The sequence below is a fragment of the Haliotis rufescens genome, unplaced genomic scaffold (genome assembly GCF_023055435.1).
Source record: "Haliotis rufescens isolate VD_foot unplaced genomic scaffold, xgHalRufe1.0.p SCAF_4, whole genome shotgun sequence".
NCBI lineage: Eukaryota > Metazoa > Mollusca > Gastropoda > Lepetellida > Haliotidae > Haliotis > Haliotis rufescens.
The window spans coordinates 13,500,211-13,528,170 of NW_025964112.1; the positions used below are offsets into that span (position 1 = coordinate 13,500,211).

The following is a 27,960-nucleotide window of genomic DNA, read 5'->3' on the forward strand; positions in this document are numbered from 1 at the left end:
ACAAATTTGTCACTGTTTTCGTTGGCTGAAATACGCTAGAATCGCCATGTGCATGGGTTACACGTATACACAGTCATCCAAACGTTGTGGACGGGAGAGCCAGGTCATTGGATGACGTGAACAAGTTGAATAGGTTGGCTTGCAAGGGATGCAAATAGGCCCAGGCACAAAATGTTCCCCTCTATGTTATCCACTTAAACGATGTATTGTCTAAACATTGGATCAAATTATATCAATTTTAAATCGTCCCCTATTAACATGAAACATATATATAAAGAGATGCTTAAATATATTTCTTGATATCAATGATCAAAAAGTAAATCTTTCAAATGTAAACAAAATACATTTTGCACTTATTCAGACATACCGATAATATGTATGCGAGAGAAACTTCATAAACCAAATAAATAATCCATGAGTTCTTCAAACCCTTCAAACAAAACGCTTGGGATGCAAAACACTAAAGACTTCGCTGAATTCTGATATGCATCTCTGATTGGCTGACTGGAGATTTAACGAGTGCATCCTTGCAGCACAACTGATTTACAGGAAGTAAGTGAGGTTAAACACTGCTTTGATCAGTATATCAGTGTCAATGGGAAGAAAGCCCGATGTGATGCATGACCTGTACCCACTTTGGTGAAACCCACGCGCTCTGTATGGTACTTACAAACCATGAATCATAATCAGAGTGAATGTGGGCTTCGAACTCCGATCATACGATTGTGGGTCTGCAATCACAGCGAATTGCGGCTTCCAAGACGACTGGGACACCCATGCTCACCAGGAATAAGTACATATACTACAGGAGGATTTTTAAAAACTCCATTACAAAACATTCACCTAACACAATGTGAAAATATTAAAGTATTTATAAAACTATATACGGTGTTCCTTAGTGAAACGAAGAGGTGATTTGTTTCAGATAGGGAGCGACAAATCTTCAAAGCACATTTGAATATTTTTATTCTCACCCAACAGCTAAAGAATTCAACAAGTCAGAGGTGAAAACCCACCACACATATGATGTAATATGTTTCTTAATCTACTACGAATGATTTCTGTTTTCATCGTAAATTCACAGGAGCTACGACAATCAGTGGATATATTGCAATCAAGATTTACCAATTATCACGGTATCCCAATTAAATTAAGTCACCTGTCGTCTGTCTATACCAGTCAGCAATTATATGTTTCTATCCGAGGACAATTCTCATGTCCGGTTGGTGATAAAAAATGAACGGAAACCTGTTTGTGCAGGCATTTTTGTACAGCCTGTATATCCAGAAAGATTATACATACTCGCTGATATACCCTTCTCTCTTGTAATTCTAGTAAATTGAGTTAAATGAGTAAAAATGAGGATTAGAAATCTTTATTGTTATACGGATTATATGGAAAATATGGTTTCCTTGGAGTTATTTGATGCCTTCATGCGCATGATAACTTGTTTCAAGGGAAGTACAACTTTCTGAAATCTCGTGCGATAATGCGAGAACTCGAGAACTCGCACATGCGCAGATATCCTAACAACCCCAATAACAAATATGGTGGATTGGTATTGAGAATAGTTGGTTGTGTCATATTTTGTTGAATGTTTTAGAAGTAAACTCCAATCATGAGTGCCAAAACCAGAGGAAGAAAAGTTAAAGTATGGGGCAGGATTCGCCCAACAGCAAACTTTGCACATGATAATCTTGAATTGATGGCCGATAAAAAGGTAATGTTTATTGATTTTCATCTTTTGCAACGATCAAACTCGAAGACGTGTGAGAAAATGCTTCTCAAACTTCAGCATACAGAAATAACACACACGTACATGTGGACCTATTACGGGTAGTGACAGTTCACGGTTCACTCTCAGATGAAACAATAGGCTACAACATTATTGTCATTACTGTTTAATTAGAAAAAACTCTTGGTCAATTTGGAAAACATGCAGTCTGACAATTTCTTAATCTGAACCCAAAGTAATGTATCTTATTGTTCCAGAGTGTCAATGTCCACCAAAAACGAGATCCCAAGAAAGGTGTTGTGAACAACCAAATTTCAGACTGGTCTTTCAAGCTTGATGGAATATTCCACAATGCTAATCAGGAACAAGTGTTTGGAACAGTGGCATCTGACATTGTCACTGGTGCTTTGGATGGGTATAATGGTTCGTATGTCTTTTCATGACAGACTTAATTCATCAATAATCAAATGATAATTGGAAATAATTTCTTTTTTAAATTAAAATATCATGTAATTTGCTTTGTATGTTTGCAATCTGCTACCATGGAAATTACAAATGCAACTTGATTGGTTGTAAACTATTGTTATGTCAGAACAACATTCTTGTTGTCAGTTGCCACGGATCAGATTATTGAAATACGTTGTGTTGTAGATTTGTTTCATAAAATGTTTTGGTGACGTCTCTTCAACCCGTCAGCTGAATATTCATAAACAGAACATGCCGATCCAGATTGTTTGAATTATATGTCAAATGCACAGCATTGGCTCACAAAATAAACTGTGATTAAATTTCAGAAGAATATATACATATAACACATAAACATTTAGGTGTCCAGACAGCATTGACTTTAACTTGTTTGAACATGTGCAGGTACCCTGATGTGCTATGGGCAGACTGGTTCAGGCAAAACCTTCACAATGACTGGAGCCACAGAGAACTACAAGCACAGAGGACTCATCCCACGATCTCTGTCTCAGCTGTTCCGAGAGATTGAGGAGAGGCCAGAGCTTGCCATCACTGTCAGGTGACTTGACTACATCACATAGTTATCATGGTTTAGTAGGATTGTGCCACAATGTTATGATTGTTGTGTGTAAGAAGGTATCTAGAAATAAAGTGCACCATACCATGTATTTGTAATGTCGTCAATGACTTTAAATAATTCAGTGGTGTGACAAAACAAAACAAATGCCGCAAAATCAATGATCCTACAGACAATGTGCTGAATAACTGTCCAAGATTCATTAAATAATTTTCAATGATATTTGAGTCCTCTAGATTGCAAATATTTCTGTCCCAGGGGGCATGGGTGGCCCAGTCGTCTAAGGCGCCGCGATTTGCTGTGCAGAGTTGCGTCCCTTGGGCACGCCAGAAATCTATGATTGTGGGTTTGAATCCCGATTCGCCCCAATTATGTTTCTAGGTTTGTCAGCATCATACCCATGCTTGTGGGTTTCCGAAGTGGTAAAACTCCCACATTAAGCTAACACGCCGTGATATAACTGGAATACTGTTAAAAGCGGCGTTAAATCAAACTCACTCACTATTTCTGTCCCTTCATTCTGTTAAAGGTAAAGAAATTTAAGAAACTTGAAATTTCAAATTATCCATAAGCTTGTCAGATCATATTATTATTATAACTGGACATGATTTATGTTTACTGGCACTTGTCTAGTGGACCAGCATATCTGTCAAATCCTGCATTTATGTCGATTTCAGTGTAAGCGTTTCCTCTAGAAACATCTACATTATTTTTTTTATAACAAAGACATCTTTTGCTTTGAAGTCGAAAAACAACTGGCAATATACAAATGGTTAAAGAGGAAGACCCACATGGTACAATGTGTGAAATTAAATATTCCTAAAATTGTGTAAAACTATACTCACTCTTACGTGAACATGGTGTGTGATTGTTCTGAGTCGATTATTATCACTGAATCATTTTAGCATGGAAATCTTGTATGATTGTGACAGAGTTTCCTATCTGGAGATCTACAATGAGTCAATGTTTGACCTGCTGTCGAGTCTTCCTGAATCCTGGAACCAGAGTCAAGCAGAACCGATGGTCGTTGTGGAAAACCAGGATGGGGTGTTTGTCAAAGGGCTGTCATGTCATCTTGCACAGAATGAGGAGGAAGCACTTAACCTTTTATTTGAGGTAAGACTGTGGTGGTAGTAACTTGAAGTTAAGGAGAAAGAATGACACTGATGAGGACAGTCAGTGTTACAAACTGTAATGAACAGGGGTACATGTCTTTTAGATTTCAACTGAGAGGTAATTCATTTATATCCCTGTGGAATGTGGACACATTTATATTACAATAAGTTTGATATAATTTTACTTGTTATCATAAAAGAAGTGGGGTAGCCCAGTGGTTATAGTGTTTGCTTGTTCTGCTAAGGAATTGGATTTGAATCCTGCTAATGTGAAGTTAAACTTACACTCTCTTTTTACCATTGTGTCCAAAATAACTGCCTGCCCGTGGCTGGTAAATTTTCTGTTGGGCTGCATGAAATTTTCCTCCATCTGCCTGACTGTCTGGCAGATAATTTTAAGACTACTTATGTATTCAGATTTATTATAACTTCTTGTAGATTCGGAAGTGATTGTTTGCATTATTTCACCTGAATCAAGACGCACTTTTTCAATATTTGTAATGTCTGAATGCAAGCAGGTAACTTTGAAGATGGTCAGCCAACTTACTGGTCATCTGCCCGACTGTCCTGTTGGGCTTTAAAAATATTTCAAACACTGCATTATGTCAAGCATGAAAGAGTCCTGGATATTGATGACTGATTGTGTATTTCAGGGGGAGACAAACAGAGCTATTGCATCTCACTCTCTCAACACAATGTCATCTCGATCTCACTGCATCTTTACTGTCTATATTGAGGTGAGGAATTTCAAGAATTTAAAAAATAAAAATAATATAGCATAAATTCATTTTCAGAATAATGTGTGGGTACCTAAATAACCTTTTTCTGCCTGTTCTATATTTCAGTCAAGATCTCGGGTTCAGTCAAACGCCAGATATACAGTTTCCAAGTTAAATTTTGTAGACCTTGCAGGCTCAGAGAGATTAGGCAAGACAAAGGTAAGATACACAGAACTTATAATGTTTAACCAGAGAGCTATCTTCATTGTAATGAGTAATAGAAATTTTGACTATCTTAACTATTTATTTAAAGGTGTATGCACTGTATTTATGAAACACATGAAGACGTTTTGACCAATTCCCGTGGAAAGTTTCTGTTCCTATTCTGGTGATCACTTATTTTCTAAACATCTACTTGCAGTCTGCAGGGAAAACCCAAACAGAGGCTATGTATATCAACAAATCCTTGACCTTCCTTGAGCAAGTGATCATAGCGCTGGCAGACAAACGCCGAGAACACATCCCATTCCGTCAGTCCAAGCTGACTCACTACCTGAAGGACTCTATAGGGGGGCAGTGTAATACTCTGCTGGTAGCCAACCTGTGGGGTGAGAGAGCACAGATTGAGGAAACTGTGAGTTACCTGAGAATAACCTACATTAACTGATTAAACAGGACCAGAAACTCAGAATGTTTTGCATATAAAGATGTTTTTAACAAGTTTCCATTGATTAGTGAAGCACTTCATCTTCAACATTGGTAGATTATGTTTCTGGAAAGGATTATCAATTGCCAAGAACTGGTATACTGAAAACTGTGGATTCTTTTATATGATATATGCTGACACAGTGAGTGAGCAAAGATTAGACATCCCATCAGCATTATTTCAGTCAAAAATAGTCATGTGGCGTTAATCTGACAATCGGCTTTATCGGACACTAATGATGGATTAAATCAGTGCTATTTAGTCTTGTTAATCTGTCAGTCTCGCACTCCTACTCCGACACACCTAATTTGCAATAAATTACCATTACTCATTAATCAGTCTCGTTAATCTGACACAGTGATCAGGGTACTCCATGGTCATCTGCCCGCGAGTGCACAGCCCGTGTTTTGATGTAATACGAGTCGGCAAGTAGCAACATATTACAACGGCTGCAGAGAAAAACTTGCTGAACAAGAAACAATTATTAATGCTTTGAATAAACAACACCGGATTAATCGCATGCTAAGATTACCTCAATCTCATTAAAATCAGATACAAGTTCTCACTACCGCTGAGGACATCCCATTACGTCAGAATGACCTTTCCTGAACTTTGACCGACATGACACAGGAAGTCGACATTAGCCACTAAGAAAGAATTTTCTTGAGCTTTGCGTAACAGTTGTTTTGTTAAGCTTTATGGGTTGCATGATAAGAAAACATATTCCACTAACAATGTAACATAACAATACACATGTATGAATATTTTATTTTTGTCCCCCGCCGCGCAAAAGCGCGGAGCAGGCGACATAGTATTCTCGACCGTCCGTACGTACGTCCGTACGTACGTCCCACCTGTTTGTTGCCGCGATATTTCAAGAACTAAACACTGGATTGTCTTCATATTTGGAACTATGGTGTATATACAGACTCCGCAGACACCAGTCGGTTTTGGTGACCTTGACCCCATTTTCAAGGTCACAGCAGGCAAACTTGCTTTTGGAGTTGGAAAACAGTGTTGCCACGGTATCTCAAGAACTAAACACTGGATTGTCTTCATATTTGGAACTATGGTGTATATACAGACTCCGCAGACACCAGTCGGTATTGGTGACCTTGACCCCATTTTCAAGGTCACAGCAGGCAAATCTGCTTTTGGAATTGGAAAACGGTGTTGCCGCGATATCTCAAGAACTAATCGCTGGATTGTCTTTATATTTGGAACTATGGTGTATATACAGACACCGCAGACACCAGTCGGTTTTGGTGACCTTGACCCCATTTTCAAGGTCACAGCAGGCAAATCTGCTTTTGGAGTTGGAAAACAGTGTTGCCGCAATATCTCAAGAACTAATCGCTGGATTGTCTTCATATTTGGTACTATGGTGTATATACAGACTCCGCAGACACCAGTAGATTTTGGTAACCTTAACTTTATTTTCAAGGTAACAGCAAGGAAATCTGTTATTCGAGATGGAAAACAGTGTTGCTGCGCTATCTCAAGAACTAATTTCTGGATTCCTTCATGGAGGTATCTCACACAGAAAATAATATTATTCAAAAGGAATAAAATATTTGGAAAAAAACAAACACATATCGCATAAGGCGGCGGGGGACATTTCTTCACTCTGTGACAAATAGCGGGACTTGACTGTAGCGATGATGATCTGTGGACCTTAAAGCAATGTATTTATTAAACTGTCTTTGTGACTGTATGTGTGAATATTGCAGGTGTCAACTCTTAGGTTTGCAACTCGTATGATGTGCCTGATGTGCGAGCCAGCAGTCAATGAAGTCTACGACCCAGCCGTGAGTTGCTTTGTCATGTCACCCTGTAGTTCATCATTTCCCTTAGTTGTTGGTATGCTTTGTTGTCAGGTATGGAATTAATTACATACAGACTACAGAATAATCCACAGATATCAGAGGAAGGTTGTTTGTCAATTTGTCATGTGTACTGCTTTGACATGAAACATTCCATTCCATGTTTATATAAGTATCATTTGATCAAGTAAAAATTAAATTGCTTAAATTTTGAAAGTAACCAAAATATTTTCATTATTCAGGCAAGTGCTGTATACATATATCTACTGTCTTGTTGCAGATCCTTGTGAAGAAGCTCCAGAGGGAGATCTCTCATCTCAAATCAGAGCTGGCTATGCATGATACTCTGGTGAGTGTTTTGTTGTAGTTGTACATTACATTTAACCTACAGACACAACAGTCTCTGGTGACTCTGACTTTGAGGTAACGAAATGTAGCTACTCGTGGGTAAAGCTCCACTCTACACTTAAGAGAGAGGCCTAAATGGGTTTCAGGTGGTCAACCTTTTGACAATCTCTTTAAAATTAATGGTAGACCTTTAACTCTTACGATGCATCTGTGTGTGAAGACCTAACACTCCATCTTGATAGAAGGTCGCGTCTAGTGAACCCTGAGCTAACTTTGACCACCAAATCTAAATGAAGAATGTGTGGGTTCTTGAGTCACCTTGATTCAGAAATTTTAAATTTAACAAAAGGAACCAACACAGAGCTCAGATGTTCGTTCCTGTGATGGTTATCTGTGTTGGGTGTAGATGCCATGGCTCTAACAGTTAACATGGTGAATGAAATATCCATAAGTTCTTTTTCAAGATACAGAAATCAGATATGCTGCTCTGAATGCTTTGCTTACTCGTATTGGGACGCTAGAAGCCTCTATACTGATTGGCTGACCTTATGCAGTCTCGTATGGAGGGGTTGTCATTTTACGTGCAGATTTTTATCGGAGTAAAAGATCTGATTTTTATGAGGTCGATGGGAGCGGGTCGGTAGCCTAGTGGTTAAAGCATTCGCTCGTCATGCCGAAGATCCGAGTTCGATTCCCGACATGGGTACAATGTGTGAAGCCCATTTCTGGTGTGCTAAAAGCAGCATAAAATCAAACTCACTCACTCACTCACTATGAGATGAATGTAAAACAGTGTTTTGCAAATGTATATTTTTATGTGTTTGAGGTTAAAATACTTTATAGTTTATTTTTGAAAGTTTTTCAGTATAGGTGTTTCTTTGCAGACCAATAGAAGTCAGATATCGTATGAGTCATTGTCGGAACAACAGAAGTATGACATCCGCCAGCAAGTCCAGACCTTCTTACAAGGAGAAGTGGATGAAGTAGATGTAAGTTGACAGGACCCTCGGGGAAGTGGGTATTAAAATACCTGCACTAGGACCAGCAGGACACACAATACCGTCATTTACTCTTCTTCTATTTTGAATAATAATGTTTACATGTCAATCTTGAAGGATCTATAGGTTTACTGCAGTATCGCCTGTGTTCTTCTGGGTTTGTTGAGGTTGTGTGGTGGAGAGGCATGTGTATATTTAGTGAGTGTGGAAGGTGGCAGGACTGGTCAGCCTATCATGTATATATGTCCACCAGTGCTTGTGAATTCAGGTTTGTGTAGAGGAAATGGCTGACACCATGACTCTGATTCTGTGTTTTTGTTCAATGTTGGTGTATGATGTCTGTCGATCTCTGGGACTCATGAACATGGTTTCATTGGGATGAAAATAGTCCTCAATTGACTTATTGGGAAAGGAATGCAAAAGAAACAGACCCTTTCAGCCAATCAGATTGTAGGATTTAGAAGGATCTACAGTGAACACACACACACTAAGTGAAATATTGTTAATGTGTATTTTGACTTTTACTTTTCAGATTGTGAATATACGTCAAATACAAGGCACATACGACGCCTTCAAGGATATATATCAGTAAGTCCATAACAGGAAAACATTAAAATATTTAGAAAAAATCCCTAGCAATAATCAACTTTTCTATGTGTTGATATTGGTAATATACTGATGATCGATTATAATAGATACTGTAAATCTGGAAATTAATGTGTCTCCAAATTGATACGACTGCTGACCCCTACCCAAAAATGCGACTCAATATCAATGTGACTTCCCCCACCCCATCCCCTGGAGTGGAATGATGCATATCCTTACCTTAATTCAACCTTACCTTAATCCAATCAAACAGCAAATAGCACCGCTTATTAGCACTGAGAAGAGCACTACCATAAAAACAATGGACAGTGTTTTCCTAAAAACAACACACAGTTTCAGGTCTTTGAAAAGCATTTAGAAGTGATACACATAAGGAAGAGAATATATGGATGTCAACTTCTTTATTATGAGGAACACAACGTTTCGGAGTATATCCTTACTCCTTCAGGTGAATAAAGGATGAAGGATCACCTGATGAAGGAGTAAGCATATACTCCGAAACGTTGTGTTCCTCATAATAAAGAAGTTGACATCCATATGTTCTCTTCCTTAACACACAGTTTATATGTTTACTCTGTTGACTGGCATTAAGGAAGTTCAAAAGCAATAAAATAACTGAACCAACACCATTTCACCGATAGGTATACAAAGAAGGTGTCAACAAGCTTGACACGAGTGGGAAGAACTCTTGATCCCAGCAGTGATAACTCACTGGATGCCCATTGTGTAATTCCTATTGTTTGAATGACATTGTTATATACTTGTTACAACTGCTGCTCAATAAACCCTGTTTGTGTTATTATTCAAGTTGGTATTTCCGCTGTCCAAAGTGTGTAGTGAGGCCGTCTTATTGTTGATAGTCATTTTGGAGACATTAATGCGAAGTTAATTAATGCGAGCAAAGACCACTTGCATTTTTCGCATTTAATTCACGCTCGCGTTAATTTCAAGATTTACAGTAATTGATTGGTTACTCTCTTTATGCAATGATTTATTGTAAGTGTCCATAACCATTAGGATCAGTTTTGGATATAAATGCTATTTACAAGTAATTACACATAAACACATTCATCATCAATATGCAACATATCAAGTATTTTTATAAACACATAGCTTCTCAAGATTAAAATACCCCAACAACTTTGAATTTGGATTTCCCAAAACTAAACATGAAAATGGACAACATACTATGATCAATGATTTATCAGTTGGAACAAACTGATCATGACTAACTGATTCCCAACATGTGTTGATAAACATTGTTGACATTGCTTTATACTTACGGTTTTCTTGTGTGTGTCTTCAAGCCAAATGGCACAAACGATTGAGGACAAGCTCCGTCAGAAGTTTACACTGATTGACCGAACTGACCCAGCAGCCATAGCAGCTGCCCAGCAGGTACGTGAACGGTGGAGCATCGTAGGAACACATACCATATTCCACGTAATAAGCCCCCAGGGCGATCTCAAAATTAGAAATAGGGGAACCTTATTTTGAAAAAAAAGCCAGAGTTGAAAGATCGTGAATTTCGTGGTTTATGCTGACAGCCAAAGAAAAGTCTGTGCATATCATATACGACAGATATATTTTTCCAGAATTTAATTGCCCATAATTAAGGGGGCATATAACATACGAGTGCGTATTATACACAAATAAATAAGTCTTGTGTACATTGATCAATCGGAAGGGGTGCTAATTAGGATTGTTCACTACCCAATATATCAGCAAATATCGCCATGGGCGCTTATTAGAGCGAGGCGCTTATTACGTCGAATACGGTACTTGCCTTAGATAATGAGGATAAAAGGACTCTATGAGTGATTTTGTTGTGAAAGTCTGGATACTAGGCAAGGGCTTTACAGCATTAGTTTTTTAGGGACAGATACTTTGCAAGAAGGTTTAAGAATTTGTAAAACAAAATTGTTCACATACAATATAGAGACACGTAATCTCTATATTGGATAAGGACATCACTTTAGTTCTTGGTTTACTGGTAGAAACAGGTGGTCCCCTCGGTCTAAGGATGCATCGCTTTCATCCTGCCTCCCACATCCAGGTGATGTGGATACTAAAAGTGTATCGTTGTGATTTTGCAAGGTTATAGTGTCGTTGAATTTGGAAAATTAAAAACAGCTTTTATTGTATATTTTTTTCACTTTTTGTTCATTTCAGAAAAAAATCATATATGATGTCATCTCACAAAATAATTAAGCAGGGATTAGCCAGTCACCATGCATCTTGGTATAAATGATTTCCTTAACCAATTTTCAGGCTGGAATAAGCATCGCTGATGATGGATCTCTGGTTGGGGAGTCGGACGGGTCTGGGTTTGGTGTTGGAACGGCGCCGAGGTCGGCCAAAGCGGAACCATCAGCTGTTGTACAGCTGCGGAAGAAGGAGAAGGAGAAGGAGAGGAGGAGTGGCACCCGAGGAGGGAAGCAGAGGTACGCCCTTTACCACACACATTGGCTTCACCTTTACAAATCCTTTGGCAGTTTGTTTTGTTCCTTATGTTTGTTTTTGTTGATATATTCCTGTATTGCATCCTGCATCTCGTTCATCTGACATCGCACATGCATGCACATTGTTCATTCACTCTTTTGGGTTGAAGACCTGATGTCTTTCTTGTTTTGTCTCTGTGTGTAACTGCACATTTGGAAAACTTGGGATGTACAAAACAGTGTTCACATAGAATAATTGTTCATTTATTAGTGATGTTCAAATACAATCATCAGATGACTGACAAATCCAACAGCCATAGGATAATTTAATATTGAATATAAAAAATAGAAAATAATTCACATTTTAATCAACACTATTCACATACAACTTATTGAATCGACAAATTTTGAAACAAATTTAAGTCAAGACTTTTGACATGTAATATTTTTAATTGATATACAATCACAAATTATAATTAAGATGATAATATGCTCTTCAATCAAAATTCACACATAATACATCAGTGATTCTGCAAGTTGACAGATGACAGTTTATCATTGAGTCAACAATGTCCCCTCGTTCATCAATGAATCAACAACATTCACACATGTAATTCATTATTGAATCACAAAATTTGAAGATTACTTATGAGAATTCATTATTGAGACCATTCATCCAATATTAGGTCTCTGAAGTTAGGCATTTAGAAGTGATACACATGAGGAAGAGAATTTATGGATGTCAATTTCTTTATTATGAGGAATACAACGTTTTGGAGTATATGCTCACTCCATCAGGTGAATAAATGCTATGAGGCAGAAAGCGTATATATGTACATGTGAGGACAACAAAAGTTGATTGGTGCTGATAGGTGATTAGGAGTGGACAAATGGAAGCTAACTCTTAACAGTTAATTAGCACTGACAGGTGATAGCAATGGACAACTGGAAGCCAGGATTTAAATTTTATCTGATAGGTAATAGCAATGGAAATGGCAATGGACAAATGGACAAATGGAAGCCACTGTTAAGTGTTGAGTTCCCTTTGTCCATTCCTAATCACCTATGAGGGCAAATTACCTGTTGGCTACCCTTGTAAGTTTCCACCTTTGTTATGTTATTATTTATGTTGTTCTTACAGGTACATATCTATGTTCTCTGCCCTATAGCATTTATTCATCTGATGAAGGAGTAGGGATATACTCCAAAACATTGTGTTCCTCATAATAAAGAAGTTGACATCCATAAATTCTCTCTCTCATTCATCCAATATGTCATAAATTTATTTGTTATATTTGCATATGTATGTTTGGTAGATAAACATGACATTGTTGGTGTATTGACTTTCCCCAGTCTAGCATCGGCAGCCAGATTAGTGACTAGGCTGATGGCCGCGGGCAGGTATAGGGTGCTCCTGACATGCGTGACGTGCAAGCATGCCAACCTTAACTTGACATCACCTAACTGAATACCTTAAAAAAATGGGACGAAACAGTTGTCTGAAAAGATGAAACACATACTCACCACTCCTGTTATCTAACTTTCCCTGAAAGTGTAATTGCTCTAAAACCCTACATTTGGAATCAGAATGTTTTTATGGTTATAAATTTGAATTTTACAATAAGAATTGGTAAATTGCATTCACCTTCATGAAATGAAGGTGACAAATTGTACTATCATGGGTAAGCACCGCAACTTACATGTGTCAAACCTGCCTTCCATGCATATCTCGTAATTAAGAATAATGTGCACCCACCTCCATTAACCATCTCACCATTATCACAGTACTAACTTGATATAGATATGTGTCCCCGTTTTGTCTGATTAAACATCCATGGAATAGGTGTAACTATGTTTATTACACAATCCACACTCCATCTTCCCGAGGCAAGAGAGTTAACCGACTGTAAAAGTCCAGTTTCCACCCTTGCCGAACTAGGCTGGTATTATGGTGTTACATTTTGGCTGGACTAACGAGTCTATGCATAGTCAAATCAAAATCCCGCACCAAAATTGAAATCCGGTTCGTAAACTGTTGTGCAGATGTCGGTCGATTGCAGGATTTGCAAAGCATGTGCACCGCCAACTCGTTGTCAGCAGATATTTCCCAAATCTTTTCATGTTTTTAATCAAGGTGTTCACTTGATTTGATGCATTTCGCGATGTTAGACCCGTTTTATCACAATATTGATCTTGATTATCGATCAGATCGTCCTAACTGGGCGCCACCATTTTGTGTGAAGCAAACACAAGTGATACGAGAGGTGAAATCTGATTGGTCCATAGGAGAGGCTTAGAAGAGCCATAACTGTAATTCCAGCCTAGTTCGGCAAGGGTGGAAACTGGACTTTTAAAGTCAGTTAACTCTCTTGCCTTGGGAAGATGTCCACAGTCCAGCTGTAACTGCATATATAATTTGAAACTGGGGACATCCTACATTTCCCCTCTATATACACTGAATGTCATGATGCCTGAGTCTAATGTTAGTATTCGCCAAGGTATTATGGTCTGCAAGGAACTAAGTTATTATGTTTGCTGTGGTGCTATCTTTGCTATCGTCTTAACTCCATTATGTAACATTTGTTGCCAACAACTACTAATTGTTTAACACTGGTCCAGGTGTGTGTCTGCTGTCTGTGTTGTCATGTTGTATTGTGTTGTGGACATGCTAACAACACTTGTTGATGTATCTAAAGTAAAGGTTTGGTCTTCACTGGACACTGTGTTGTATATATAAGCTTGTTGTCCTCTATCAGTCGGAAAGATTTCCATCTGTTTGTCTAACTGGAACTGCCTGCACCATTTTAAAAAGATTTTACACTCTTACAAAAGATAATCTAGACTTGAGTCTTTGGAACTGTTTTTGAAACCACAGACTGTAATTGTTGTTCTCTAATTGTTCTATGCTTATTTATTAGTCATAACCAATATGTTATTTAAAAGTGGTAGATTGAGAATCAAAGCACTGATATCCAATACCTGAATGGTGAAGTCTTGTAATGTAGTGTGTAGCCTACACTATGACTCTGTTGCTTGCAGCCCTGTGGGTGGGAAGAGTGGGTCCTCCCCGTCCCAGAGTGCCAAGGGGGACCGGGACACCAAGTCTCCCCACACACCAGTCGAGAACACCCGCAAGGATGACAAGGAGGTTGTGGAAGGCTCAGCATCACCGGTCAGCTCAGCTGGACCTCCCACTCGTGTTGAGAAACAAGCACGCCCAAGGTAGACGAGCTTCACTTGTTTCTTTTAGTGTACTGAAAGACTCTCTGTTGTGATTGGTTAAAATAAGTTGGAGAGATAATTGGGCCAGCACTTTTGAGGGAACTATTGGTCAGCAGATGGGAAAAAAATGGAAAAAACATTTATACTATAGGAGACAGAAGCAGATATATATTCTATTCTTTGTTAGACAACATTAACTGTTGTAAGGTTGTACTTTTGTTTTGTTGGATCTGAGAGCTTAATTTTTGTTTGTCCATCTAACTTAGATGTTCACCACAAAACAATTGTGAATACAATGCATTAATCTTCAAACAAGCCTTTGAGATACATAAAGTTATCTGATTCTGAAAATGATCTGTTGTCTACAGTACACCCCCAGGCCGGACTGTGGCATTTGAAGAATTTAAACAGGAAAGAGGCAGTGAGATCAACAGAATCCTGGTGGAAAATAAAGGTGAGAGTATGGGATGGTAGAGAGAATGTGGCCAAAGACCTTTGGACCTTTTTGATTTGTAGTTACAAGTTGGGTATATACTAGCGACTTTGTCAAGGTTAAGGTTGATGTAGCTTAACAAGGTGCATAAACTAGTTCTAGTTGTGAAATATGCTTTTGTATTGACTCAATAAATCAGTATTGAATCTTCTTGTGTTTGTGATACAGAACTGCTCAGCAGCAAGACGAAGGCATACAGTGACTTGGCTCGGCAGATTAACACCGTCAAGACTGATATCGACAAGAGCAGGGCACAGCTTGATCATCTGAAGGAAGAGAGGGAGATGAATGGTACGTTGTATTGCTGTGGATTGTCCAATTGGTCATCTGTATTTATTCCTTTGTTTTTCAATTCCCGTCGATCTCAAATTTCCATTCCGCTCAAAAATAAGAAAAGAAGACACCCATTTGCCTACTTGACTAAATTATTCTGCCCTGAACGTTCATGTGTCATACCGGTAAAGAATCTGCGTTGTATTTTATTGTAAAGATGTTGGAAGCAGGGAATTAACTTGGTTGCTTTGTTATTTCCATTGTTTAAATCTTCTGCTTTTCCATCTTTAATGCTCTGAACACCAGTGCAGCATCCTTTGCACCTAAAGAATAACATGACCAAACATTACTGCAAATTTCCTTTGGTCTGCAGAAATGAAAGGATTTAGAATGCACAATGTGTGTAACAAAAGATCCATATCATGAACTTCATCTTTGTCCTTGTAGGGACTTTCTCATCAGACAATATCAGGCTCCAAATTGTGTAAAAGGTTCTGTACATATATTTCTGCTGTAAAAACTTTAGGTAATTTCTACCACAGAACATGTTTCATGAACATGTTTGATGTTGACAGGGCCCTCATTTAATGAGGATGGTGACATCATCATCAGCGAGGCTGAGTTCTTGGAGATCCAAGTGCTGAAAGAGCTGAAGCAGAAATACAAGACAGACTATGACGAGCTGAAGCGACTGAAGGCTGAAGTGCAGTACTGTCAGAAACTGGTTGACCAGTGTCGGCAACGTCTCATTCAAGGTAACACTCCCAGATGGGAAGCCCGAACCAAAGAAACTGGGGTCAGGCTGTTGGCTGTTCAGTATTCCTGGTGCTCCACACTGCTGCATCATCTTTCCTCTAAATGTTCCAATTCCAGACTTGACCCTAGAGTGATCATCTACCTTCTCCAGTTTGCTCAATGTCATTGCTTGAGAACCAGGTGTTGTTGAAGAAGTTGTTGTGGCCCACAGATGTCCGTTTGCCTCTGAAGTTCTATCAATACTTCAACAATTGATCTACCATTAGTCAGACTAGTATTGAGGTTAACCTGTTTAGAAAAAGAATCGTTTAGGCATAATGGTTGGATGAAAATGTGAAGGTGGAAGCTTTAATGTTTTATCAATATCATGAAACACTTATGTCCTCCTTTGACAACAGACAACCAGAACCATGCAAGATATCAGTGTAATATTACTACCTTAAGTTCCTTCTAACAAGTGCCACTCCGTCTTCTGTCAAATGTTTATTTCTGACATGACAAATATGTCCTGTACTCTTTTCCTGTGATATAACATGGAACCTTCTTGACGCCTTTCAGAATTTGACACTTGGTACAACGAGAGTTTTGTGAGCCAGGGAGACGATCAGCATACAAGTGTACAAGCCGGCCATGGTGTCCGCCCAGGCAGCATCATTCCATTCAACCCTAATGCCATGGTACGTACAAGATGTCTGTATGTGTTGCTGCCCACACTTCTGTTTTGCATGTTGACTCTCACACCTCTGTTTCTGATCTTGACTCAGACACCTCTGTCTGTTTCTGATGTTGAGTCAGACACCTGTCTGTTTCTGATGTTGTCTTTCACACCTCTATCTGTTTGTGATGTTGACTCTCACACCTCTGTCTGTTTCTGATGTTGACTCTCACACCTCTATCTGTTTGTGATGTTGACTCTCACACCTCTGTCTGCTTCTGATGTTGACTGTCACAACTGTCTGTTTCTGATGTTGACTCTCACACCTGTCTGTTTCTGATGTTGACTCTCACACCTCTGTCTGTTTCTGATGTTGACTCTCACACGTCTATCTGTTTGTGATGTTGACTCTCACACCTCTGTCTGCTTCTCATGTTGACTGTCACACCTGTCTGTTTCTGATGTTGACTCTCACACCTGTCTGTTTCTCATGTTGACACCTCTGTTTCTGATCTTGACTCAGACACCTCTGTCTGTTTCTGGTGTTGAGTCAGACACCTGTCTGTTTCTGATGTTGTTTTTCACACCTGTCTGTTTGTGATGTTGACTCTCACACCTCTGTCTGTTTGTAATGTTGACTCACACCTGTCTGTTTGTGATGTTGACTCTCACACCTGTCTGTTTGTGATGTTGACTCTCACATCTCTGTCTGTTTCTGATGTTGACTCTCACACCTGTCTGTTTGTGATGTTGTCTTTCATACCTCTGTCTGTTTGCAATGTTGACTCTCACACCTCTATCTGTTTCTGATGTTGACTCTCATAACTCTGTCTGTTTCTGATGTTGACTCTCAAAACTCTGTCTGTTTCTGATGTTGACTCTCACACCTCTGTCTGTTTGTGATGTTGACTCTCACACTTCTATCTGTTTGTGATGTTGACTCTCACACCTGTCTGTTTCTGATGTTGACTCTCACACCTCTGTCCGTTTCTGATGTTGGCTCTCACACCTCTATCTGTTTGTGATGTTGACTCTCACACCTCTATCTGTTTCTGATGTTGACTCTCACACCTCTATCTGTTTCTGATGTTGACTTTCACACCTGTCTGTTTCTGATGTTGACTCTCACACCTCTGTCCGTTTCTGATGTTGGCAGCCGGAAGATGAGCAGGAGAAGTTTGACCGTCTTCAGATGGAACTGCTGATGAACAACCCTGAATCTGCAGCTTTCTACAATGCCCAGATGAGAACACACAGGAGGGTAAGTCAATACAAGCAACGTCAACAAAGTTGGTCTCCAGCAACCCATGCTTGTCCACTAACGGGATGCTTGATACATGTCCTTGAATCCCAATTGCGTAGATTGATGCTCATGATGTCAGTCACTGGATTGTCTGGTCCAGACTCGAATATTTACAGACTGCCTTCATATAGCTGGAACATTGCTGAGTGCAGCATGAAACAACAAACAAAAACAAACAAACAAAACATCTTCCATCAGAAACATCCACCATTTCCACAGTTCAGTAGGGGTTGCTAGGGGAGTTGGTAGGGAATGGAGGGTGGTAGTTTTCATTATATGGCCTTGATAAAGACCTCTACACAGATACTCAAGTCTCTCTAAGCTAATTTTGATTTGATTACATCTATAAAAATTATCAATGGTCAAACTTACCCAAAATGAACAATTCATATTTTAACATCAGACAATACAGTGCCCCAAAAGTCGGATCATTCGTTACACCACTAAAATGATTACCGGTACATAGTAAAGACACGCCTGCACTAATGCTGTACTTATGGTTTCTTAGAAAACCTACGAGTCTGCGATGAACCAGCCCCAACCAGCATACAGGAAGCCAGGCACACCCACCATGATGATCCGGAACAAGCCCCCCAACATGCTGCAGGTTCAGTACTAGCTACCAGCATCACGCCACGCAGCGGCCAGCTGACACACTCAGTCATGGGTACTGTTTCAGGAGTGGATATGTTTTATCATTGTTTTGCAGTAATATTTTGAGGTATATTTTCCCTATGTTGGTATGAATGCGGAATTTGTAAATATATTTCATTCTTGATAATGAATTTTGGGGGCAGTAAAATGATAAATTTTAGTTATTACGAGTTTTCTGTTCTTTTCATAGGCAACAACAGATGTTTATTTTTGTATATATCATGTGTCAGCTGTATATAAATTTGATCAAGGCTTGATAAAAGCCTAGAGTTTGTCAAAATTAGCTCTCAGATTAAAAGAATCATGCACTCATAGGTCCATTGATGTATGATGTCTTTGATCTTAGGATTTTTTTATAACTGTTTAATTTCCGGATAGAAATTGTAAACAGAGTACTTAATGACTTTCTGAGATTTTTTAAAAAAGGTTTAACTTTATGTGAATAATACGTACATGATTTTGTTTGAAGGAAGGATATCTGTGTGAATATAGACCCTTGATACCTTTTTATAAAAAAACCAACAATATCCAACAATTATGACAACAGGACCAACTGAAATTATTTCAGCTATACTTTGATAAAAAACATCTGTTTGATAGATGTGCTCCATTTTAAATATTGGATGTAGACTTTATGATAGTCAGCACTCCGTCAGAAGTATTTCCTTAAGGTCCTGTTATGTCATAAGAGCAGCTGTGATAGACTTTGTTATTGTTTCTGTTTTAACAAGTTTTTATCTGTTTCCAAATGAAAAATGAAAATAGGTTTGGAATATAAACTATGAAATAGAGATATTCCACAGTATATTGAACAAAGATAATATTGAGAAGGAAAGTTTTTTGTAAAATCCCACCATAGATATGGAAGTCCTGAACATCAAGGTCATCCTACACAAAGCAATCTTGGCACTAGAATGGGTCTTGGAATTAAAATTGATTGGGGTCTAAATTGAATAAAATCAAGATATGTATTTTTTTGGTTGGCAGATTTAATTTTCACAACGGGGCAGGGAGTGTCATTGTGGTCTGGAACACCTGTGGACATTAAAGGCATAGTACTAAGATGGCTTTGTGCATGTGGACCCAGGTAGCCAACAGCATTCTAAAGTCACCTTACCCCACACAGTATTAAATGTTACTATATCCTTCCAGATGTGTACTGTACACTGTCATGTCTGTGTCTTGTGTATACAGGCACTTCTGTGATATAATTATTGTACACCATGTCGGTGTCTTGTGTATCCAAGGCCTACCATGATATATTTATTGTACACTGTCATGTCTGTGTCTTGTGTATTCAGGCACTACTGTGGTTTCGTAATAAATGTGTATCATGTCTGCTGATATCTGTTTTTCATTCTATCATTGGTGTATATAAGGAGTTATTCATAACTTGTAAATAGAGATTTCTGATTGGTTAATCAGAGGTTTCAACTCACAACATCCGCCTCAAACAGCTGATCTGACAGGCACATGACTGATGAAGCTAATATAGAGAGTACTTCTTCCTCACTAGTATAGTTTCATATTTCCATCTAAATCAAATACTTTTAGCAAAACAAAAATTGTAACAAAAAGCACCACATGCCAGATTGTCTGGGCAAAGCTATACGACACTGCACACAGTCATATTCACAGAGATGCACACAGCAAAAGCTTCACTTGCGATATATTGTTCATGATTTAACGAGTGTTTTCGGTTCATCCGATTTCGTACAACAATAGTCGAGATCTGTTATGTATGGTGTCAATAGGTACCAGTATTCATGAAATCTGTTTAAACTTATCTTTCGCTTATGTGAATATAGTAACCGTGGACATCAGGTATATAATTAACAACTTGTACATCTCACTTTGTGGTACAAGGGTCTCTGAAAACCTCAAAGTGAGGAACGGGGGCGGTCGGGAAGCCTAGTGGTTAAAGCGTTCGCTCGTCACCCAGAAGACCCAGGTTCGATTCCCGACATGGGTACAATGTGTGAAGCCCATTTCTGGTGTCCCCCGCCGTGATATTGCTGGAATATTGCTAAAAGCGGCGTAAAACCATACTCGCTCGCAAAGTGAGGAACAGCTAACTGCACTCTAATCCCCCCTAACTCCCGCGACCAGCAGGGGTCCTCTTGCCAGCTTCCCTGGTGTGTCACAGCTGATTAATGACCACAAGCACTTCTGTAGCAGACGACATGTATGTGTGTGTCCAGAAAATAATTGTATGTATTTAAAATATTGTAATGGTTATGTTAAACTACTTTTGATACAATTAAATGTTCTGCATATTAACAAAAACATATTGGTCAACTTGGAACTATTTATATTTACATTTATTGAGCGTAACACAATGGCCTTATTTATGCTTTCTAAAGCAGGCAAGACATATTACAAAGTATAACTATTTTACCATGAAACATTTATCAAGTCAATGATGTACAAAAATATCAAAAGTACAATAGACATGGATGAATAATTAAAACAAATGTTCATAATTAACAAATCAAGGTTGTTTTTACATGAAGAAGAAACTATACTTATAAAACTGGATTCAACACTTGACATTATAAGTAATAACTTTAAAGAACTATACGCGTGTTCGTAGATCTGCAGGAGGACATATGTTACTGCCCAGTACTACAGTTGGTGCATGTGGCCCTCTGGTGACATTGATGCAGATGCAAGAAGTTCAGCTAAAACAAACCATAAAGGAATAGTGTAATATGTATAGAATATGTAAATACTATAGTTGCCCCTTGTTCTTCTAATTTTGATGGTAAAGAGTATTTCAAACTTAAATAAGTACAATGATCTGTACAGTACAGGGTTGATTCTAGTCACTCAAGGTGCCCTCCAAAAACGCAGTACACCACTAATCCCCTGCCTTTAACCTTATGGAAATGGATGATAGTCTTGCATAAAATTCTATTAGAATAAGGAAAGAGACAGATAAATTATACTAAGCTAGTTATTAGTTCTGTAAAAGCATTTACCTTCACATTTCACACCAGGCACATAACATATACTTATATACGTGATGATGCATACATTGAAAACAAAATGTATTGAGCACATTTATTATAGCACATATACGAGGGGCGTACAATAAGTTTTTCAACTTCAATATAACACCAACAATAGTCGATATTTGGAATTCCCTAGAAAGTTCAGATACTTTCACTCGTCGTCAGACAAAATTCTTCTTTCTATAGCAGCAATGGTTTCCAATTGGGTGGCATCTGAAGGCCTGCCTGACCTTGGGTCATCGTCTATGGACTCCCTTCCCCTTTTAAACTGTAGAGACCAACGGCAAACTGTGGAATACCCATCACTTTACACATGCCATCATGGATTTCTTTCGCTTTGCATCCCACCTTGGTAAGGAACTTTATTACAGTGCGTTGTTCATGTTTAAGAGAATCCATGATTGTGACCACCCTTAGGTGAATGAAGCCATCACATCTAACTTATTATGGTGTCTGGAACTTGTTATGACACGTGTCAACCTGATGTTATGACTAGTGTCACACCTGCCACAAGTTGACATTGTGTAAACACAAATGCCCAAGTTACAAAACTTATTGAGAACCCCTCGTATGTATATCATTTACATAAGTAGCCAGCACATGTCAGATCATGAGATGTAATTCTGTTCACATAATTTCACATCCTAATTTTAGCAAATATCCAACTGCATTTAAATACTACATCGGCATGTCCTGTGCTATGGTAAGTTGGGCTTTCAGTATTATCAGCTGATCTTCAGTCTCTGCAGACCCTCTTCCTTGGCGGCGGGGCTGCTCTAAAGTTGACCTTGGGAATTGATCTTCAGTCTCTCTGCAGACCCTCTTCCTTGGAGGCGGGGCTGCTCTAAAGTTGACCTTGTCGGCCGATCTTCAGTCACTCTGCAGACCCTCTTCCTTGGTGGCGGGTATGCTCTAAAGCTGACCTTGTGAATTGATCTTCAGTCTCTCTGCAGACCCTCTTCCTTGGTGGCAGGACTGCTCTAAAAGTTGACATTGTGAATTGATCTTCATTCTCTCTGCAGACCCTCTTTCTTGGTGGCGAGCTGCTCTAAAGTTGACCTTGTGAATTGATCTTCAGTCTCTCTGCAGACCCTCTTCCTTGGTGGCAGGGCTGCTCTAAAAGTTGACATTGTGAATTGATCTTCATTCTCTCTGCAGACTTTCTTTCTTGGTGGCGAGCTGCTCTAAAGTTGACCTTGTGAATTGATCTTCAGTCTCTCTGCAGACCCTCTTCCTTGGTGGCGGGGCTTCTCTAAAGTTGACCTTGTCAGCTGATCTTCAGTCTCTCTGCAGACCCTCTTCCTTGGTGGCAGGGCTGCTCTAAAGTTGACCTTGTGAATTGATCTCCAGTGTCTCTGCAGACCCTCTTCCTTGGTGGTGGGGCTGCTCTAAAGTTGACCTTGTGAATTGATCTTCAGTCTCTCTGCAGACCCTCTTCCTTGGTGGCGAGCTGCTCTAAAGTTGACCTTGTGAATTGATCTCCAGTGTCTCTGCAGACCCTCTTCCTTGGTGGCGAGCTGCTCTAAAGTTGACCTTGTCAGCTGATCTTCAGTCTCTCTGCAGACCCTCTTCCTTGGTGGCGGGGCTGCTCTAAAGTTGACCTTGTGAATTGATCTCCAGTGTCTCTGCAGACCCTCTTTCTTGGTGGCGAGCTGCTCTAAAAGTTGACCTTGTCAGCCGATCTTCAGTCTCTCTGCAGACCCTCTTCCTTGGTGGTGGGGCTGCTCTAAAGTTGACCTTGTGAATTGATCTTCAGTCTCTCTGCAGACCCTCTTCCTTGGTGGCAGGGCTGCTCTAAAGTTGACCTTGTGAATTGATCTTCAGTCTCTCTGCAGACCCTCTTCCTTGGTGGCGGGGCTGCTCTAAAAGTTGACCTTGTGAAGTGATCTTCAGTCTCTCTGCAGACCCTCTTCCTTGGTGGCGGGACTGCTCTAAAGTTGACCATGTGAATTGATCTCCAGTGTCTCTGCAGACCCTCTTCCTTGGTGGTGGGGCTGCTCTAAAAGTTGACCTTGTCAGCCGATCTTCAGTCTCTCTGCAGACCCTCTTCCTTGGTGGTGGGGCTGCTCTAAAGTTGACCTTGTGAATTGATCTTCAGTCTCTCTGTAGACTCTCTTCCTTGGTGGCAGGGCTGCTCTAAAAGTTGACCTTGTGAAGTGATCTTCAGTCTCTCTGCAGACCCTCTTCCTTGGTGGCGGGGCTGCTCTAAAGTTGACCTTGTGAATTGATCTTCAGTCTCTCTGCAGACCCTCTTCCTTGGAGGCGGGGCTGCTCTAAAGTTGACCTTGTCGGCCAATCTTCAGTCACTCTGCAGACCCTCTTCCTTGGTGGCGGGGATGCTCTAAAGTTGACCTTGTGAATTGATCTCCAGTGTCTCTGCAGACCCTCTTCCTTGGTGGCGGGGCTGCTCTAAAGTTGACCTTGTCAGCTGATCTTCAGTCTCTCTGCAGACCCTCTTCCTTGGTGACGGGGCTGCTCTAAAGTTGACCCGGTGAATTGATCTTCAGTCTCTCTGCAGACCCTCTCCCTAGTTTGCGGGGCTGCTCTAAAGTTGACCTTGCGAATTGATCTTCAGTCTCTCTGCAGACCCTCTTCCTTGGTGGCGGGGCTGCTCTAAAAGTTGACCTTGTGAAGTGATCTTCAGTCTCTCTGCAGACCCTCTTCCTTGGTGGCGGGGCTGCACTAAAGTTGACCCGGTGAATTGATCTTCAGTCTCTCTGCAGACCCTCTCCCTAGTTTGCGGGGCTGCTCTAAAGTTGACCTTGTGAATTGATCTTCAGTCTCTCTGCAGACCCTCTGCCTTGGTGACGGGGCTGCTCTAAAGTTGACCTTGTCAGCTGATCTTCAGTCTCTCTGCAGACCCTCTTCCTTGGTGACGGGGCTGCTCTAAAGTTGACCTTGTCAGCTGATCTTCAGTCTCTCTGCAGACCCTCTTCCTTGGTGACGGGGCTGCTCTAAAGTTGACCTTGTCAGCTGATCTTCAGTCTCTCTGCAGACCCTCTTCCTTGGTGACGGGGCTGCTCTAAAGTTGACCTTGTCAGCTGATCTTCAGTCTCTCTGCAGACCCTCTTCCTTGGTGGCGGGGCTGCTCTAAAAGTTGACCTTGTGAATTGATCTTCAGTCTCTCTGCAGACCCTCTTCCTTGGTGACGGGGCTGCTCTAAAGTTGACCTTGTCAGCTGATCTTCAGTCTCTCTGCAGACCCTCTTCCTTGGTGGCGGGGCTGCTCTAAAAGTTGACCTTGTGAATTGATCTTCAGTCTCTCTGCAGACCCTCTTCCTTGGTGGCGGGGCTGCTCTAAAGTTGACCCGGTGAATTGATCTTCAGTCTCTCTGCAGACCCTCTCCCTAGTTTGCGGGGCTGCTCTAAAGTTGACCTTGCGAATTGATCTTCAGTCTCTCTGCAGACCCTCTTCCTTGGTGGCGGGGCTGCTCTAAAGTTGACCTTGTCAGCTGATCTTCAGTCTCTCTGCAGACCCTCTTCCTTGGTGGCGGGGCTGCTCTAAAGTTGACCTTGTCGGCCAATCTTCAGTCACTCTGCAGACCCTCTTCCTTGGTGGCGGGGATGCTCTAAAGTTGACCTTGTGAATTGATCTCCAGTGTCTCTGCAGACCCTCTTCCTTGGTGGCGGGGCTGCTCTAAAGTTGACCTTGTCAGCTGATCTTCAGTCTCTCTGCAGACCCTCTTCCTTGGTGACGGGGCTGCTCTAAAGTTGACCCGGTGAATTGATCTTCAGTCTCTCTGCAGACCCTCTCCTCCCTAGTTTGCGGGGCTGCTCTAAAGTTGACCTTGCGAATTGATCTTCAGTGTCTCTGCAGACCCTCTTCCTTGGTGGCGGGGCTGCTCTAAAGTTGACTTGTAGGTTGTATCATCTACGCAGGTTCTGACATCTCTTTGCTCGTCACGTCAATGAACCTTGATCACAGTAACTAAACATATATATCCCCTATATGTACTTTCCCATAGGGGGTATATATTTTTATTTACTGACTGATAACGAGTTCCTGTGTCAGAAAACGAGTCGACGCCAAACACATATTACAAGCTGACATTAAGGATCAATTATAATTAAAACAATTTGGACCTGTCAAATTTAAAATGTAAACATGTTCACGTGTTAAAATATAGATAGATAACAATTGACTATCCGGTGTAATTCCAGGCAGAAGCAAAAAACATAATATCTGTTTCATGAGGATTTATTTATCAACAAAACGAGAAATGTAGCGTTAGTGGAACTTTAAAACTAAAGGAGTTTAAATAACCGAAAAGCTTGGTGAATTCGATATAATTTCAGTTTTAAAAACGATTAATGTCTATTCAAAACTAAGAAACATGGAGTAGTCAAGTTTACAATGTATTATATAACACTAACCATATACTATTGGTCAGTTTATGTTGAGGGAAGACGGGAAGACTCGTTATTATTAGAGGGGTCAATGTATGCATTACGCAACACACTCATCTGTTTGTAAAAGGGGCGTTTGTGTTTCGGGAAGGAACCGACTCAACGTCCGGCGCGTACCTGTGATCTCGCAGTGAGACTTTTCATGGGGCCTCATTCCAGTAATCATCCGACACGGCAACATGAAGATCTTTGTCTCTAGGTAATATAAAAGACAAAAGAAAAGGAATAAGAATTCTCTTACATCGAGTACTCTTTACTTTCAGATTCACTTTACTTAGATCAACACGTTGTCAAATATAAATAAACAATTGTGTGCTTAAATGTTTATTTATTTACTAGAAAAGGGCGTTTTTAAACAATAAAATTAATATAAACAAATGTTTCCCCTAATTATAATTGTCGCTGTTACGTCATAGCATTAGGGAATTTTGAAGTAGCTTTCACTTTGTTATTTCGGAACACAATCAACATGATCAAAACTCTAAAACGCTGCCAAGGATTGTGAATTCCCAAGTGCGAAATCGGTTTCACAGGAAGAGCTCGTCAAATCTCCACCGTCATCATCATCAAAGTACATTCTTGAGTTTACAGACCTTTATAATGACACCGCATTACCAAAGCAGTTTTTTGTCATGAAAATCGCATTTGTATAATTGATATAATAACATATGGGTGAGTGAGTGAATGTTACCGTTGGCTGCAGGCAGAAATATTCTTACTTCTAGTATATCATGGGGGCTGTAAATATTCGATTCCATATCAGGTACACCAGTGGTCGATATCATTAGCAATGTCATGAAGGATTACATGTATGAAAGTATATTAAAATGTGGAAGTGTCACGGCATTTTACGCGTTGTGTTACGTCACTGTAAAGTAGTCTCATATTCAGTGAAGCGCCCGTAATATATCATACATTCAAATGATTCTATTTGATTCCCCAACACACGTGCAGCACGTTGTCGAATCATTTCTTTGGGTAATGTGGACTTGGTTTTAGTTAATGTTTCTCGTCAACCCATAACAAAGTAGGGGGTATATATACTTGAACGTTATTTTGATGACATTGAACGTAAAGTTACTTTTCTGTTTTCTCAAAAGAAGTGAGAAGTGCAGGGGTACAACGTTTAACCGTCGCACTTAAGCAAAGAATATCTGCCAATGGCTTTCCTTGACATCTCAACCAGGGAGTGTATATGCATTTTCTCTGTACCCCCTGCATCTACGGATATATCTTATATTAATATCCAACCCTTCATATAAGAATATAAATGTTGAACTTTGAACCTTAAGTTCTGTTTCCCGACAGCAGTATGTGTTTTATTTTGTCGCGAGATTGAAATTCTGTTGTTCTGTCACACTCCCTCCCACCCACTTCTTCGTGATCAACGAGGCCGATGCATACACCCACACACCTACGCCACAGTGGAATGTCGACCAGTTTTTAAATGTAGACAATACTGTTTTGTATAAAATAATTTCATTATTATAATACACATATTGTGCAAGCCACGCCCATGTTAAATGTATACTAAATTCACGTTTTACCATGTATTGACTCAACCGGCCCGTTTGTATTGAGATACACCCTCCCAACACAAATAGCCTTCCCCTAGCCAATCAGAATCGTGGTCTCACATTCCTTGATGGTC

The 27,960-nt window shown here is 39.9% G+C and overlaps 1 protein-coding gene across 2 annotated transcripts; it reads left to right on the top strand.

Moving 5' to 3' along the window:
• The first annotated feature begins 1,506 nt into the window (after nt 1-1,506).
• Nucleotides 1,507-20,227, top strand: LOC124111380 (kinesin-like protein KIF9). 2 transcript variants are annotated; one of them, XM_046471071.2, is made up of 21 exons: nt 1,507-1,720; nt 1,993-2,158; nt 2,606-2,759; nt 3,710-3,893; nt 4,546-4,629; nt 4,738-4,830; nt 5,033-5,245; nt 7,048-7,125; nt 7,421-7,489; nt 8,373-8,477; nt 9,019-9,074; nt 10,400-10,490; nt 11,364-11,536; nt 12,887-12,934; nt 14,573-14,755; nt 15,124-15,209; nt 15,417-15,539; nt 16,097-16,276; nt 16,836-16,954; nt 18,089-18,193; nt 18,744-20,227. In XM_046471071.2, the coding sequence occupies exons 1-21, from the start codon at nt 1,619-1,621 to the stop codon at nt 18,852-18,854; spliced, it is 2,523 nt and encodes an 840-aa protein (XP_046327027.1). In that variant the 5' UTR covers nt 1,507-1,618; the 3' UTR covers nt 18,855-20,227. The 2 variants fall into 2 exon arrangements, with proteins under 2 accessions (XP_046327027.1, XP_046327028.1); XM_046471072.2 differs by lacking the exon at nt 12,887-12,934 and having other exon boundaries at nt 1,508-1,720.
• The last annotated feature ends 7,733 nt before the right edge of the window (nt 20,228-27,960 follow it).

Bases quoted from the DNA above. Each gene is read 5' to 3' on its own strand.
- LOC124111380 (XM_046471071.2), top strand. From the start codon at position 1,619: ATGAGTGCCAAAACCAGAGGAAGAAAAGTTAAAGTATGGGGCAGGATT. The intron at 7,126-7,420 runs GTGAGTTGCTTT...GTCTTGTTGCAG, and splicing joins ATGAAGTCTACGACCCAGCC to ATCCTTGTGAAGAAGCTCCA. The intron at 15,210-15,416 runs GTGAGAGTATGG...TTTGTGATACAG, and splicing joins AATCCTGGTGGAAAATAAAG to AACTGCTCAGCAGCAAGACG.